Here is a 16,760-nt window from a genome sequence, read left to right as displayed (position 1 = left end):
TGAAATGTGTCTGTATAATCTGTATAATATACATTCTTAAGTTTAGGGAGACAGTGTGTCTAAAATATAATACAAGGGCTTGTATTTACAGGATTTCTATGAGGTTACTTTTTTGAAGAAAAGTGGAGAGAAACAAAAATACTGAAGTTCCTCATTTTTATATCTTTTGTTGTATCTCCATTTTTGAAAATGAGTTGAAACATATTGAAGTTTTAAAAATGAAAGCGAAAATATGGGATCATAAATTTGATGCAAAGCGCATTTTGTCTTGCTCAGTCTCTGTACTGCTCAGGACAGAATCTCTCCTAGATCCAGGGGATTCCCTGTGCTGGGTTGAAGATGATGATGATGCTGCCACTGCAGCTGCCGCCGCCGCCGCTGCGGCTGAACGCACTGGGGGCAAGGCTCCTGATGACATCTGGCGGAATAAATTGACCCGCTGGGGCACTGTGCTGCGGATGCCAATTTGCAGATTCATTCCCTGGATTGCTGCCGCTGGTGCAACTGGTGGCACGATGGAGGCCAGAGAGTCTCCTGAGGCTGGGTGCACTCGGGGCCCCAGGGATGTGTCGTGTGGCAGGGACGGCTGGGACGCAGACAAGTGTCGCAAATCTCTACTCAAGATGCCTGACTGGAGAGCCTGTGAGCTCTTGTGGAGATCTCCTCTCTGGGGTGAGGGGACCTGCTGCTGAGGTGACTGCTGCTGCTGCTGCTGCTGCTGTTGTTGCTGCTGCTGCTGCTGCTGCTGCGTTGCAGCGGCTGTGACAGCAGACACAGAAGGTTGAGCAATAGGCTGTTGAATGAGCGAGAGCTGCGAGGCCGTGCGTGATCCGTACTGGAAGCTCCGGCTGGCCAGAGGGGTCTGCACGGGCGGGCTGCACATAGCAGCAGTGAAGGAGCAGGGCGACATCAGTGCCCCTTGCTGCTGGAGGGGGGTCTGAGGGTTGGAACTTAAGTTGCTATGGGAAAGACTTGGGGCAGGGTAGATCCCCTGTGCAGCGGCAGCGGCGGCGGCGGCAGCAGCAGCTGGCAGGATGCGGGCAGCAGAGGCATTGGCAATAGCTGAAGCACTGTAGGTCAAAGGTACAGAGGACTGCTGGAGCTGGTTGTTGCCAAAGGCGCTGGAGAAAGGCGGCTGAGCTGGTGAGTTAATGATGGAGTTTCCAGACATCGGAGTTGAGTTCATCCCGGTGACTGACTGCTTGCGGTCCACCATCATCACCATCTCTCTGTCCTGGCGAATAATTTGCTTCAATATCTCGTTCTCCTGAGTGTTGAAAACGCCGGCGTTCAGATCCTTCTGGAACTTCTGCAGCAGCAGCGAGTTCTTCTTCCCTGTTGGGGTGCAGTCAGGAGAGGTGAACACATACAGCAGTGGCAAAGGTTGGTTGCACTAAACAACATTAAAAGAGCAGGAAACAGGACAGTAATACAACATAAAGATGCAGGTTGTGTACATTTTTGCTTCTGCATAAGTTAAGTTTGATCCCTGGACCCATCTGACTTTCAAAGGTCGGGACAAATGAGTTCTGAGATGACGTTGACAGTCGTACTTCGTTTCTCCATGCTACAAAAAATTAATCCAATTTTGCAAATCTTACAAGCTGCATCTTCAATGTCCACTAAAGTCTGTGATACTGAAAATGCTGTGAAGGACGTTAAAATGGCAGTGACTATGGGAAGGCTTGAGAGGACTGAAGGACACATAAGGAGAGACAAATTACTGAAAGTGTAATGTGATAGCGTAGACTGTGAGGGTGCTGATGTCGACAAAGAAAACCAGTAGAATACTGATGAGTTGTACCCAGTAAAAAAAACAAACAAAAACAAAACAAAAACACTAGACATCTCTTTTGGAACAGAGGACAAAGACGTTGTGCTAAGAGCCTAATTGAAAGTCACATTCTATTTCAATCACAATGACAACTGGACTAAAACACAGGACAAAAACATGGTTCATTTCTTAAAGTAAAAACAAATACACGTCAACGAAACAGACAATCTAATAGAACACTCTACCTTTAGTGATGCATGGCTGGTGGTGAACAATATTAGATATTGAATCAATTTCGGGAACAGCTGTAGCTGATTTGGAGATATATGTTGATTTGCCCAAACAGTGAGTAGCAACCTCCATTTGTTAATAAGAGCAGTAAATGCTTGACGTGAAGGGTATTTGGAGGTCAGGGGCGTATGATAATCAGGCAGATGGTTTCTTTAGACATTAGACGCTTTTACAGCTTTGGGAGCCAAACTGTGGTAATATATTAAGTGGTACGAAGGCCATGAGAGCTACCCGAAATGATGCTAGACTCATTGTCACACTGAATTACATGTTAAACATCTACTGTATGCGGCCTCTTTACTTTGAATGACCATTGTAGTTACTATTGACCTCTCCTTGTGGACTGACAGCTGTAAAGTGGGGCGTTTTTGCGGCTAAAGATGACAGAGTGCGGTTTCAGTTTGTCGAAGGCTCCAGACGGGGTCAATCAATCACTTCAGGATCGCCCTTGAAGAGCGAAATCTCGCCTAGTTTACCGTTAACACACGCTGGACTGCTTTCTCCTCTCAAGGCTGCCAAGGAGTCACGCGGTCGGCCATAAAAACAGAACTTTGCCGTGGCTGAAAATGGATTGGACGTGATGTTATTGTAGCATAAAAAGGGGGAACTAGAGTAAATGTCTGTGGCGAAAATTAATGTTGTGCAGTAGATCAAATTGAAGGCCGAACGCTTAAATTACAAAATGTAGAACACACACTGCCAATAAGAACAAAAATACAACAAACGCTCGCTGTTTGGTGATGCAACGCTCAGCATCTGTTGCTACAGGGCGGGGTAGAGCTAAAACTAGGGCTAGACTCCCACTGTGGGACTACCGTTAACTTACAAAGCTGCAGCCATGGCATTTTTAAAGATGACAGGGTTAAGTTCTGTAGATGGGAAGACAACAGATCGTTATTAGTTGACTAAAGCGAAACTAGGAAAGTGCGTATATTTGCTGCGTTTGAACACACCGCAAAGCTTGGAAAACTAATTTCTAAAACTGTAACAAACAATGATTGACAATGACAGGCAAGCGCCTGTGCTTATGTATCACACACTACTGTCTCCTCATTCCTTTCCTCTTTAATTTGACTGTTTGTGACAGCTTGTCCACTTTAATGTTCAATTCAGGTCGGGCTAAAGATGAACACACAAAGAATACATCCCACTATAAGGGTTATATATATGATCGTATGTTATTTAAAGGCTATTTCATCTACTATTATATATTTCATCCGTCGTTTTCTTTTACAAAGCCACTTCATCTTAACTGTAACAAGGGGGGATTATGTCAAAAGAAAAATGTAACCGTTCAGAACTGCTGTGCCAAATATGCTGCGTGTTGTGCAGCTATAAATATAAAATCATACTTTTACTTACAATAACTTACATTTATGACTACAAAATCAAACTTGGCCACACATACATTAAGAGACAATAAGAATATCTGCTAAATTTTCATCCCTTCATCTGTAAACATTACACGTGAGTATAAAAGTACTGATACTGATACTTGGACATAAAAACATGTGAACATCAGTAATGTCTTCTTAAGATATGGGTTCAATTTTGCAACAACGTGTAAATATTTGTAACAGATTGTTGTGGGGCAGTAAAAGAAGTGATCTGATATTTCCAAATTAAACAAAAAAGAATAAAAATTCTGAAAACAAACCAATAAAACAGTCAAACAAACAACGCAGACACATATACAAACATATTAATGTTAAAGGGTACATAAATGAAGAAGGTAAAGGTAAGACAGCAAAAGAAATACAACAAGTACAACACAAAGACCGGATACAATTGTGGCTCCTGTAACACAGGCCCACGCTTTGCAGAGAAGAAATTTATATTCCATCTTTGATTAGAGATGAATTATTCATTAATAATCTGTAAGAGACAACTGACAGACTGCTAAAGTTTAGTCAACAGGTCGAATAAGTCCATCCAGCTTGGAGATTATTTGATACAACACAACTAAAGAGCCCATCTCAGAGGAAAGAGCAGGTGTACTGAGGTGTGAAAATTAATTAAATTCATTGAAACAATTATTAAAGCAACTTCAAGATTGCCTCTGTTCTGGTTCTTGCAGAATTACAAAATACTATATCATATATCAAAATACAATTCATATTACAGTCATAAAACAAGTCGGTACCAAATTTGTCTATTGGTGAAAATATGAAAAAAATAAATAAATGAAATGGGATTTCTGCATGTAACAGAATTGTAAGTGGCATTGCATTAGTAAAGTCTTGGGGACTTACTAATCAGCAGATATGATTTCATTTGTGAATGCACGTTGAACAAAGATTACAAATTAAATGAGAAGATTTCAAACAAAATCACACCAATAGAGTGGAGTATGTTTTTAATAATTCACTTCTGTTTCTATGAGAATACAAATAAAAATGGCATGTAACACTCAACAGGATAACTCTCCTTTGTTTGTCTTAACTGACTTTTTATTTATCCATAAAAAGATCTGCAATGCTAGAGTGGCGAACTTGAGTTATATGTAACTGATGCAGGAATTAAGTAGTTAATGTAACCTTGAACAAGAGCTCAATCTCTTGGAGGATGAATTTGAGACCGGATCCATTTAGCAAAGCCTCTAGGTCAGTTTGTCCCTGTTCGAATATTGGAATTGGAATAAAGTGTTTACCTGATGCCTACTCGTCGGCCAGGGCACTCTTGAAAACGAGATGTGCTCGTCTCAAGACGGACTCCTGGTCAAATAATTTTTAGATAGATAAAAGATCATGTCAAATGTGCAACATGTTATTGATGTCAAAGCATGGTTACTCTTTTTTTTTCCTTTTAGAGCAAGACAAGCATGTAACCAAATGCAGATCATATATATATATAGAAACATTACAACCAGCACGGATCATGACAAAGTATTTTCCCTTGTATGAGACAAAACCCCCTTTATGAAAAATCGGAAAGAATGGATCAAATCCACATCACGCTGAGAGTGGGCAGCTTTCATGTTGGCACTAATTGACACTGCTGGTAAAAAGCCAATATAGCCACATGCTCTCTCAAAAAGGTCAAATATAGATTATGACAGTTTAGGTCAAACTACACATGATCTAAGGGCACTGAGTGAAACTGATATATACACTTAACTATGGGGCCAATGACGCTTATGGCTTTTAATATTCTGCTTTTCTATTTGCTCAACAGTGAGACGCACAGATGTTTTGATGGATTCTGATTGACTTAAAGTGGTCTTGTCCCAAAGATGTTGTTTATTGATTGTTGCTGTTGCTAACTTGCCAATGCTATTTCAATGTCAATTCGGTACTAGGGCTGCAAAGAAACTCAACACTAACACGCCTGTGTAAGGCCAAACAATACACACAAACACACCACAAAGAAAAACAGCAACAAATAGGCAAATAGATGCAGACTGAAGGACTAGCAAGTGATCGGACACAACTTTAGACAGACTATAATTATGCAAATTTAAATCAGATTCCTTTTGAATGGTCATGGGGATCACTGTTCAGCATGTAAATACAATTGTTCTTTGGCTGTAGAGTTCAATGTGCAAAGTCAGGGACACTAACCCTGCAACTACAAAAAACACATGCAGGTGTGTGAGAAACACACTGCAGTGACGTTTGTTTTATGTGTGTGTTCATCGTATCGCTACTGACATGGCACAAACAATAATTGACACTTTTTTTATTAGCATAGTTTTGGATATCGAACTGGGATCACTGCAGATTGATAATTCATCCACTGCAGTTAGGGACCGTCATGAAAGTACAGCCCTTGATGCAGATGACCTTAATGTTTTTCCATAAAAAAAAAAATCTTTTTAGGTTTAAATACTTTGTTGGCATGGACACTTTTACTGTGACAAGGGCCAACTCACCAACATACCACAAGAAATGCAATATGTTGTCACAATTTGATTATTATTTCTACAAATCGTGCAGCCCTAGAGTTAAAGTAGTATGAGGTGGCGCAACATTAGGGAATCCATGAAACAAAGCATGACGTCTAATCTATCATGGATTGACAACACCCAATTATGGCCCTGAGTGCACATGCCTGAAATATGTGTGTCTTTAAACTAGTGTAGCTTATCATATGTGTTTGCTATGAAGAGTCATTGGAAGGTGAAATATTGCAGACATGACAGAGAAGGAAACAGGAAACAATGAGGAAGAAGCTGTAAGTATCTACACAGGCTCCTGGCTAGCGACAGACTGGGCTGGATGTGGTAGGAGTTGGGACATTAGTGCCTCTCTGGTGTTGCCCTGCTCAGTTTCTTTTAATGGGTTTGTCTCTGGTTGATTTTGATATGGGGTGCTGCTCATACCCAGGAGTGCAGATGAGTGGAAAGAAGGGCAGACACACATGCATGTGGGGTTAGCTTCCATCCACTCGCTTGGATCCAGTCGGGGGGTCAATACCAAGCCAACGAGTGGGCGACCCGACTCCCTCCCGGACAGCGACATGCACTGCCTTCCAGTTAATCCAACCGCAAAACACTACTTTGGTTCTTTAGAAGGATTAATGTATGTAACAAAGAGTTTTCTTTAAGATTACAAAGAAAGAGGAGGAAGTAAACAAAGGACAGCATACGGGTCATGCAGCACAAGATGGCAGACACAGTGCTCTTATGAGGACAGGAGGCAAACAGACACTGAGAGAGACAAGACAACAAGGCACAATGACAGGCAAGAGATTCGATCATTCAGACAGGACAGGTGAGTCACACGCGTAGACAGGGACTTACCGATGCGGTCCAATCGGTCAATGGCGACAGTTTCAAAAGCTCTGCGCATCATGGGGTACTCTTCCAGCACCTCATTGAAATGGTCGACAGAGAGGGAGAAGAGTCGACAGTAGGTGTCCGCGCGGACGCTGGCTGTTCGTCTGCCTTTGGTCAACAGACAGATCTCTGCGTGACAGGAAGGAGAAGAAGGAGACGAGAGAGTGAGAGGGGAAAATGTCTGAAAAATGAAGAAATGGAAACATGGTGTCCAGATGATGATCACACACGCAGAGAGGAGATTAACATAAAGATGAACCTTGAGCAGAAAGGTACAGCAGAGGAAGCTAATGTGAATGTAAATAAAATGACAGGCCCATCAGCCGTGATGTCACTCGCATTACCCCGAGACGATCCATCAACCCGCAGAGACCTAATGCTCTCACAATATGATACTGTGGTCAGATTTACAAGAAACCCCGCCGACCATCACCACATGATTTCCCAAATGCATTGCAAAGGGAAAGAGGGATATTCCTTCATAACAAACTGTATTAAGTTGCTAAGTGTCAAACATTGCGGTGGATTTATTAAACGTGCAATTCCCAAGAGTCGGATTAGAAAAGCGGTTGCTGATTTGTACAGACAGAATAAAGAAATGTTGCAATGGGGAATAGATAATAAAAATTTACATTAAACAGTAAAATCAAGAAGAATCATCTACAGATGCAGGCATTTATCCATTCCTCCTGTAATCATTCATCCTTAGGCCCTTTGCATTCCACCTCAGTGGTCAGCCAACCCCTTAAAACTCCACCCGACTCCAACACGCTCCACTTCCATCCACTTTGACAGCCTGTCACAGTCGACCGCGCAACTTATATGTTTGTCAAATGTGAACCTGTGGTGGTGTGATCTTCCTTAGCTCCTCCGTGATCTGTCATGAAAATAGAGCCTCGGGCCAGCAGGATGTGCGAGCTGCAGTCTCAAGCTGTGGGTGTGAACAAGGTGTTATTGCTGTTATAATGTGAGCTTTCCCTCTACACGGTGGGTGTGTGTTAACAAAGAGGAAGAGAGGGAGGAGTTGTGGCTTGTACATTCGCCTTGAGCACCGAAACTGTGTCTGATCTGTTATGTTGTTACATTAAAACCTTGAGTGCTCTTGTTCTGCTTTGAGCATCAAAGGCTTCTAATTACTATTTTGTCATTACGCTTCATTTTTGGATACAAATGAGTGCATTTTCTATGTTAGGATGACTCATAGTGGGTTATTGTATTTATACCATTGCCCAGGCAACCATGACAACTGTCCAGGCGATCAGGTGTGTATGTGTATGTGTGTGTGTGTGTGTGTGTGTGTTTGCACCTCACATGACGACGTCTGACACATGTCCATCGATTTGTCAAAAAGCATCCCTTCTGAACCCGGGGGGGGATCCTGGCTAATTTGTCATCACGTCATGTGTCACATACAGACACCCCCCCCGGCCCCCCTAAAGAAGGGTTGAGTCCCATATGACTAAAACGCACAATCCCAACAGGGATTTAAATTTGCTGCCTGTCATTGTCCTGTACAGCATTACACTCTCTGAGTCCCTCGTCCTCAGAGTGACTCCGGTGTCGAGCGGTGGTGTACCAATATGTAATCCCACTCACCCAGGTCCGCTGTGATTACCGTGCTGCTTATTTAGCATGCAGGTGTGGCACTGAACCATGGTTGGAGGTGCTTTTTGACCCACTGTCCTCACAGAAGTCCCACTCATTAGTATGCTAATCGTTTCCCGTGGCTGGATTGGGTTTTTGTTCCTCTCCCTTCTCTCTGCTTCCTTCCTTAGTTTGTCTCAGTCACACTCTCTGCGCTCTCTATCTCTTTTGGCCTGGTTGTAAAAGCGGTGTGAATCATCATCAAGAAAGAGAAGAGTAAGGTGTTTGGCACAGCCAGCTGCTCCCAACTCAGGGCTCATCTACTACTGCCACACAAACGGGCAAAAATACCAGCTGGGCAGAAGGGACAGAGCAGGTGGCTGTGAAGCAGCAGATCAAAGCAAAGGCAGCGCTGCACCACTCAGAAAGACACCTTTCCCTTAATTAGACTACTTCTATTAATTAACCAAAAGCCAATCACAGTTTCGATTCGACCACAACCTCTTTCAAAGTAATTGGGAAAATCGAAGTGTATTGTTGTTTTAGCGCCACCATCAGGAGCACTGGCAGTTCATTTGTTGTATAGGTAGTGAGTGCACACGTCCACCAACTTTGGCTACAGTAGGCTGATTCAATCACGAGATACAGCACTTTTTGAGAAGAATGAGCCACGCCCACTCAAGATTGGCAGCCAGTTATATCAAAGCTTTTAGAAACATCAAAAAACATTAAAGGTTAGTCTGGCTTGGTCCAGACGTCTCACATGTATAATTTTGTAATGATTGACCCAAAACAATAGGAGGTCAAACTGTTTTGGAACAATTTCAAAATAGCAAATAAACTGACTGCAGAAAGACCTGAGGATTCCAGGGAGCAGGTTAAATGGATTCTTCCCTGGATCAGGTCCAACCTGCCCACTGAGTTTCATTGAAATCCCTCCACAATGTTTTGTGATATCCTGCCATCAAACACAACAGAGCTCAGATGATTAGGTGAGAACATTTACTCCATGTTCTCCCTGAATATGTTCTCTCTCATTACAGAGCTAGTGGCTCTCAATCTGGGTCCTTGATTTCCGCAGTGCTGGATATCTTCTAGGATTTGGAGCCAGAGTCTGATTTAGTGACGATTCACCTTCACTGATAAACTGCCCCTGAGATTTCATCAGTATTCCCCCGAATCATTTGGGCCTAAAATGCAGGTCAGTCGCTTATGTGCAGAATAAGAGAACATCAGACAGGAAGAAGAAATAAAAAATGGACCATATTTTATGACATAAGCATGAAAATATTTCAGAGGGAGATTGGAAAGCATAATCCGAAAATCCCCAACTAGTGCATCCATGAACTGTTTGAGTGTCAAGTCTCTGCACGCTCATGTGTATTATGACTTTAGTCCCCAGAGGTCAATTTCTATGGTCGCAATCTGTCCAAACTGCTGTTATCCTTTCACTGTTGCCTTGATAGTCTATTTCCATTTCATCTCCTACTTTATCCACAAAAAAAGCCTGAATAAGCCAAAAAAGCTTGATTTGATTTGTTTGTGACATGCTGCATGTTGCCTGTCACTGATTGTCTCCTCTAGTCTGCATTGTGCAACAAATCAAGAGCTGGGTAAAGTGCCGAGGCTAATTTTCCTTTTGAAACGCTTTGATTTATACACTTGAAATAGTTGCCATGGAGATCCATTTTTTCCAACTCTTTCCTTTTAAGGTTTTAGGCTTTGGTGTGACATCTTCACTATGATTCTTTACTTATTATTCACAAAATCCCACAAATTCAGTGACACCCCAACACTCTGAACATGAATTATATCTGTGTGTGTGTGTGTGTGTGTGTGTGTGTGTGTGTGTGTGTGTGTGTGTGTGCGCGTGCGTGTGTGTTTTGTGAAGAAAATGGAACACGGACAGAACGAGCCGCAGAAAAATAACGAGAGAGCCGCTCATTAAATTACACAGAAAGGAACATCTAGCTGCTGTGGTTAGTGCCAAGCATATGCAGAAGGAACACGCACACACAGGGAGAGAGAAGAGATTGTGTGTGTAGTGTATGTATGTGTAGTGTGCGTGCGTGTGTGTGTGTGTTGGGGTGGGTGAGCAACTTCTGTGTGTCCTGAGGGATGCCTGATCCACACTTTGGCCTGCTCTGGCAACCAGATGAGCAGTTATGTAACTGTGGAAGCTGACTAATGTCCAAAGCTGGTTAATGAGAATCTACATCTACAATAACTTCAAATAGCATCAACGGCATAATCTGAAGGTAGACTGGGGTATACTGTATGTGTGCATCAATGTGTGAGTGTGTGTATGTGTGTGTGTGAGAGGCGTTCCTGTATGACAGACAGGGTTGCTAAGGGGTGAGCTTGTTAAATTATGTTTCACACCCTGCCATTTGAAAACACCTATATGAAGGTGTGGAAGGAAACTGTGTGATACATCAGTGTATGCGAACATTTAAATAAGGAAACAATGACAGAAATTTGGCTGATAAACGTGTCAAAAAGGAGTGGACCATTCGTATATAAATACCACAAGTGTGAATGATTTCAGCAGTGATTTTGCGAATATGTGAAGACAGCTTGAAGGAAGGAAACATGCACGTGCAAATCCAGCCTTGATGTTTACCAGCATAAATTTTGACCATCTGCTGAGTCACATAACTGCAGATATGATTATCCAGGTGGAAAAAGAGACTGAGACCAATTTCAGAAGATAAACAATGTGAAATAGTTTACAAATCAGATTAATAAAGATACTTTGTGCTTTTGTTTTGCCTCACCTCCAAAGTAAGATCCATCGGTAAGTTTCATCTCTTTGCTGAACTTGGTAATGACGCTGGCCACACCGTGCTGAATGAAGTACATCTTCTTCCCCACTGTGCCCTCTCGGATAATGTAGTCGTTTGGCTGAAAGACTTCAAACTTCAACTTGCTCAGCATGCCGGTCACGAAGTTGGGGTCGGCGTTGGCAAACAAAGGCATGGTGGCCACGAGTTTGCGGCAGTTGAAGTTGACGATTTCCTGGAGGGAAAGGAGAAAGGATAGGATCGGTTAAACAAATGGGAGAATGTGAGGAATCGTTGCCGTTAGTGAAGCCAAACGTTGCCAGCCAAATGTTTTGTTTCGATGACAATCACAAATTGTCTTGCTCTGAAGGTAAGCACAGTTTTTATCTGGGAAAATGAATGAATTGGAGGTCTTTCGCTGATTTATCCCTAATATCGACTGCATCACTCCTGACAGGAGGACATTTTTGGTTCCTGCTGGCTTTGCCTTTCTGAGCGATGGCGACAGGTCATCACTCTGCTCTCATCTTGTCCTGTCAGACCATGCAGGCGATTGGGAGTTTGTTTTTCTGTTTACCCACACGACTCTGTCAGTGCAGCCAGGGCGCTTGGCATCTGTACTGATGTGTTGACCCCCTCCCACCCCCTCCCAGCCCCCCGCCCACTCCTCCCGTCCTCCAGTGACAACAAGACATTAACAGAGATATAACCGATCTCTCCATGCTTGGATGATGCAAAGTTCAGAATAAGATGCTGGTGTCAGCTTACGCCACAGGGCTCTGACCTCGACCATGCACCAGAACTAATGAATGAGTTGGTAAACAGTTTCCATGTCGGGCCAGGATTTCTCGTGAGGAGACAATCTTTGGTTTTTACCTATTTAAAGATGTGTCACACGGTGCAGAAAACAGGATGGATGGAATGGAGTTATGGATTTCATTTTGAGGATGAGGATCTGTAATTCTATATATCATATCATCCTGTACCACAATTCATAAATAGATGTCACACCTTACATAGAGCATCCCCCTATATATGCAGCAGCATGTAGATCAACACATACATTAACAGTAAAATCCCTGATTATATAAATTCACACTCATATGCCACAGAAGAAGATGAATTTATCCACAGAGATTTTCTGTGTGAGCCATCTGACCTAACCCCCAGCCCAAAGGTGCTTCATCCCGTCAGGCTGTCTGTTGTGCTGAACAAAGGAATGACTCAGGTCTGCTCCAAAGCTGCATTAATTGCTTCGTGATGGCTGGAGGGCAGAGCACAGGGCAGTGGAGGCTTCACAGAATCGGACCAGAGAACTTGACCAGAGAGGCCAAAGTCAGCCAAGCCTGTGGCAAACTCTGTGGTACTATGAGTCAAATCAAATCTATCTACTCTACAAAGTGAAAAATTGCCAGGATGACAAATAATCACTTGGCTGAACTCATGTCTACAATAATTTGTGACTATAATATAAACCAGACATTTATTTTAGTTTAATTAAAAAGTGAGTTGGCGTAATTTAGAGAGGTGACATTGGCACTGGAAAGTTGTGCAACAAATAAATGTGTTAACGCATGCTACTATGCCACTAATTGTCGCCATAATTCTCCGGCACACTGCGCATATTCTCCACGCTTATGCGACTTAAGTCTGTTATGAATAATGGATATAACGTTATGTCCCCCCCCCCCCGTGTGTGTGAGGTCTATTTACGCACTGTCTCTGTGGATTAACTGTTAAAAAAAGACCCAAAGGTTGTGAGGTGGATTATACTAAAACTCAAAACCCATCTCATTTAAAATGACCGAGCCAGAGTCTGTGTGTGTGAGGTGAACCGGAAACTCTAAATTGCTTGTAGGAGTGAATGCGAGTGTGAATGAGGTGGTCTGAGTGTGTGCGTGTGTGTGTGTTAACCCTAGACTATAAACCTGTGCACTCAAGCCTCCCACATGGATGGCTGGCAGGATGGTGGACTTCCAGCAGTTGGAGGCTACAAACACACAGCACCTGTGGCCCTTTGCCTACACTGACATAAGCTTTGGACAAAATTCTGAGACAAATCTGGGTGAAGCTGGGATGCGAGCGCGTTTAAGCAGCTTGTTTTGCTTTGGCACGACTCGCTTTGCTGTCCTCGTCCATCTCACGGGGCCTTGGCGGTCTCACTGTCTCTGAGCAGACTTTCACTTTTCATCTGTGCAGCACTCTGAGCCTATACGATATATGGCGCCTTTAAATCCCACCACAAACTCCCCTGCACCTTTGATGGTGTGCAATAACTCTCCACGCCTCAGTGTGCAAAGCTGCAAGGTGATTTAATGAGGCTACACCAGCAAAAGTCATCATTCCTGCCTTATTCTTCGTCTCTCCCATTGACCTGCACATAATTACCCTCATATTCTATGCATTCAGGCAGGAATGGAAAGTACTTAAAACTAGTCATTGACTGGAAATCAACATCATTCTTCTTTGACAATCCTGGTGTTTTATGGCTGTGCAACACAAATGTCTTTGTGTTTTTAAAAATAGTAAACCAAGGCATCTGCTCAACAAATGAGTTTGTTCATCAAATCTGGAAGTGAGATGTGAGTGTAATTCTCTCTGAGTCAGGAGTATAATGAATATCCCCTAACCAAGAGAATCCATTTTTGCTTTAAATCTCCTTGACATTTTAAGATCCGCTCACAGGCATTGTTAAAATTTCACTGTCAAGCATCGTGCCTTTGAAGAAGCAAATTGGAAATTCTTCCAGGACAAAAATCCTTTATGTTCCAAAGGTAAAAGCACTGTGTGACACCGACCTGTCAAGAACTTTCAGGCTTGCAAGAGTGAATTTTTGTCTAAAATAGGATATCGACCAATTAAAGAATCTTAGCAAACGCTGGAAAGTGAGGCGAGCCCTGCAGGAGCGTCTGAAAGAAGAACTAAAGCATTAACTCAGCAGAGGTTCAAGGAGAAGTGAGTCAACTTACCTCTTTAAGCGGATCGTTGAGTTCACTCAGGATATTGTCCTCGTCAAAGATTTTGCCTTGGTACCGATGCTCATAGTAGTCATGGATTTTCTGACGCATGTCTGCTGGAAGCTTGTGGAAGGACATGTACTGCTCCACTTGTTTGTACTGGCAGGACAGAGAAGAAGGACGAATATCAGATGTGAACAGAGTCGATGCATTAATACAATTATGCAAAACATCAATTCATCTCATGCAAACATCAATGCCATGATGAGAGGAGAGGCCTTGAGCTAGAGGGGCTCGTTAAGAGAGCAAACCTCTGCCAAGACAGACAGTTACAACTCTGAATGATGAACTTTAAGAGGTTATTGATATTTGGTTCCAAAGTTATTGACAGAGCTTCATTATTGTTGTTATAGCGCCACCATCAGGTCCACTGATGTTCGATGACTGATGCACATGTTTGGGTACGGTAGACTGATTCATGTTTGCAGGAAGAGCCACGCCCATACAAATTCAAGCCAGTGAGAAATATGAAAACAAACAAAGATAAACATTTTGTCCAAACATTTTGATCCTCATGACAAATGCAGTAACAATTGGCCCCCAAATTGTAGGAGGAGATAAAAAAATAGTTTTGGTTAAAGTATCCAAATTGACAGAAATAGTGTAAGGTGTAAAGGGGGCGTGGCCTATGTGGATGGACGCAAACAGACCAAAGGAATCCAGGAATTTTGACCTCCTGGGTGGAGATAATAGACAACAAACCTCACAGACTTGGCCTTCATGGAGTTTTTATACAGTGTGTGTCTCCATATTGAGGACAAACTGTGCACTCATATAGTCACAGTGCCATGTCCTGGTTCTGTGTGTGTATGCATTGGGGGGAGGACGGAAGGAAGAAAGAGAGAGAGAGAGAGAGCGAGAGGCAGGTGGTGAGGGGAAAGTAGGAACAAGTACAGACCGGGGGCGATGTCAGACCAAGGTAGCAGTCGTGATGATCTCACCCTGCAGGAAGCTAACGGGCAACAGAGCCACGATGTGATGGGAGGAGGGAAGGTCTCAGTGAAACCCTACAGTGATGAGGACAAAACCGCCCGTGTTCCAGATGGCTCCGTTTGCATGAGTAATCAACTGGTAATTATTTTCCTGATTTCTCTTGAACATTCTGTGCAGATTTTTTCCCCTGCACTTGATCTGAACATATTGCTAATTAGAATGCATAACCTCACAAAATGAACAGCAAACTACAAATAAAATCAGCAAAAACTGTTGCGCTGACTGACTTGTTGTCAAACCGGTCTGGTTAACTCAACATATAGAACCAATCAGCAGGAAATTTAACAAAGGGAAGCAACAACGGTGAACTGCTGACGTGAAAACATTTGTAAGCTCATCAACACCTATTTACTGTTGTGTTTGCCGTGTGCTGTGTTCACATCCCTCTGTAATAATGGCCGCTCACAGCGTGGCACGTCATGGGTACGCCCGCTGCTTTCAGGTAAACATGATGTTCTACAGTGATATGATAATTTGTTTGTATTTTTGGAAGATTTTCAAAAAAGCATAATATGTTTCAATTGGATCAACTCCCAAATGGGTTGATGGGAACTAGAGGCAAATACTACCAGGGTAATATGAGGGCCATCACTGTAATCGCTTTTAGTCAGCATCATTGGGAAGAAGGGAGGGAAGAGAGAGAGAGAGAGAGAGAGAGAGAGAGAGAGAGAGAGAGACAGAGACAGAGACAGAGAGAGAGACAGAGAGAGAGAGAGAGAGAGAGAGAGAAAGAATCAGGAAGCCAGATTGTCTGTGATTCTGCATTATATTATTACTGCACAGACGTCACCGGACAGAGAACTCTTACTTTCCATTTGTGCAATATGCCAGCAACAAGGACATGAGTCGTGTCCCATTTGGAGTAATTAACTGAATTTTATATGTGTTGAAATTAGGTTCTAGTTCATCTCAGGGCTAATATTGACAAGGAGGGAGAGAGAGAGAGAGAGACAGAGAGAGAAAGAGAGAGAAGATGTGTTAGCTCATCCATTTTAATCAGTCACTGTTTACTCGCAAACCCAAACACAACCTGATAATGAACAGAATCTTCAGAGCTGAGGATAAACTCCCCCGTGTTGGCGTCGGTCATCAAGGTAGAGCAGGCTGAGTTCCAAAAGGTTATTAAAGCCCAGTGGCACGTTACAAGGCCACCAGACCAAATGTGTCAGTGGCAGAGAAGACATTTGTGTGGCGATATGTGTGCGTGTGTGTCATTGATTCCTCTTCCAGCTGTGGGGTGGTGATAAGGGGCAAGGGTTTTGTTTGCTGTGGTGGGAACTGATTTATTCTGTGCACACAGCAGGAATCTGCAGTGGGGTTTGTCTGTCTGGAGGCCATTTTAGCTGGGGGGGTGGGGGGGGGGGGGCAAGGTGGGACCTGGATTGAAGGCACAGGGTGGCACAGACTCCGGACACCTGGCAGCGCTCCACGTTACACCTTACATCGTCTCATATCTATTGGGTGTGCAGGGAGCAAGAGGGAGTACCCACATTTCTAGTTCCCATTTCACACTATAGTCACTTTCCCCCCCTAAAAAGTGG

General features: G+C 43.2%; 1 protein-coding gene across 1 annotated transcript in view; it reads right to left on the bottom strand.

Annotated features, from left to right (window-relative positions):
* Positions 1 to 238: 238 nt before the first annotated feature.
* The window catches only part of hcn1 (hyperpolarization activated cyclic nucleotide-gated potassium channel 1), a 51,469-nt gene continuing 34,947 nt past the window's right edge, over positions 239 to 16,760 (bottom strand). The window contains exons 5-8 of the mRNA XM_076158444.1: positions 14,179 to 14,325; positions 11,204 to 11,444; positions 6,807 to 6,971; positions 239 to 1,335 (exon numbers count right to left, since the gene is read on the bottom strand). Of these exons, the coding sequence (XP_076014559.1) occupies positions 239 to 1,335; positions 6,807 to 6,971; positions 11,204 to 11,444; positions 14,179 to 14,325 (1,650 nt within the window). The remainder of the gene's footprint in view (positions 1,336 to 6,806; positions 6,972 to 11,203; positions 11,445 to 14,178; positions 14,326 to 16,760) is intronic.

Source organism: Genypterus blacodes, unplaced genomic scaffold (genome assembly GCF_046128005.1).
Source record: "Genypterus blacodes isolate CSIRO-AG114 ecotype Tasmania unplaced genomic scaffold, CSIRO-AGI_Gbla_v1 ptg000077l_1, whole genome shotgun sequence".
Taxonomy (NCBI): Eukaryota; Metazoa; Chordata; class Actinopteri; order Ophidiiformes; family Ophidiidae; genus Genypterus; species Genypterus blacodes.
Note: the sequence above shows the minus strand (reverse complement) of the source record. Positions and strands in the feature narration are given on the sequence as shown.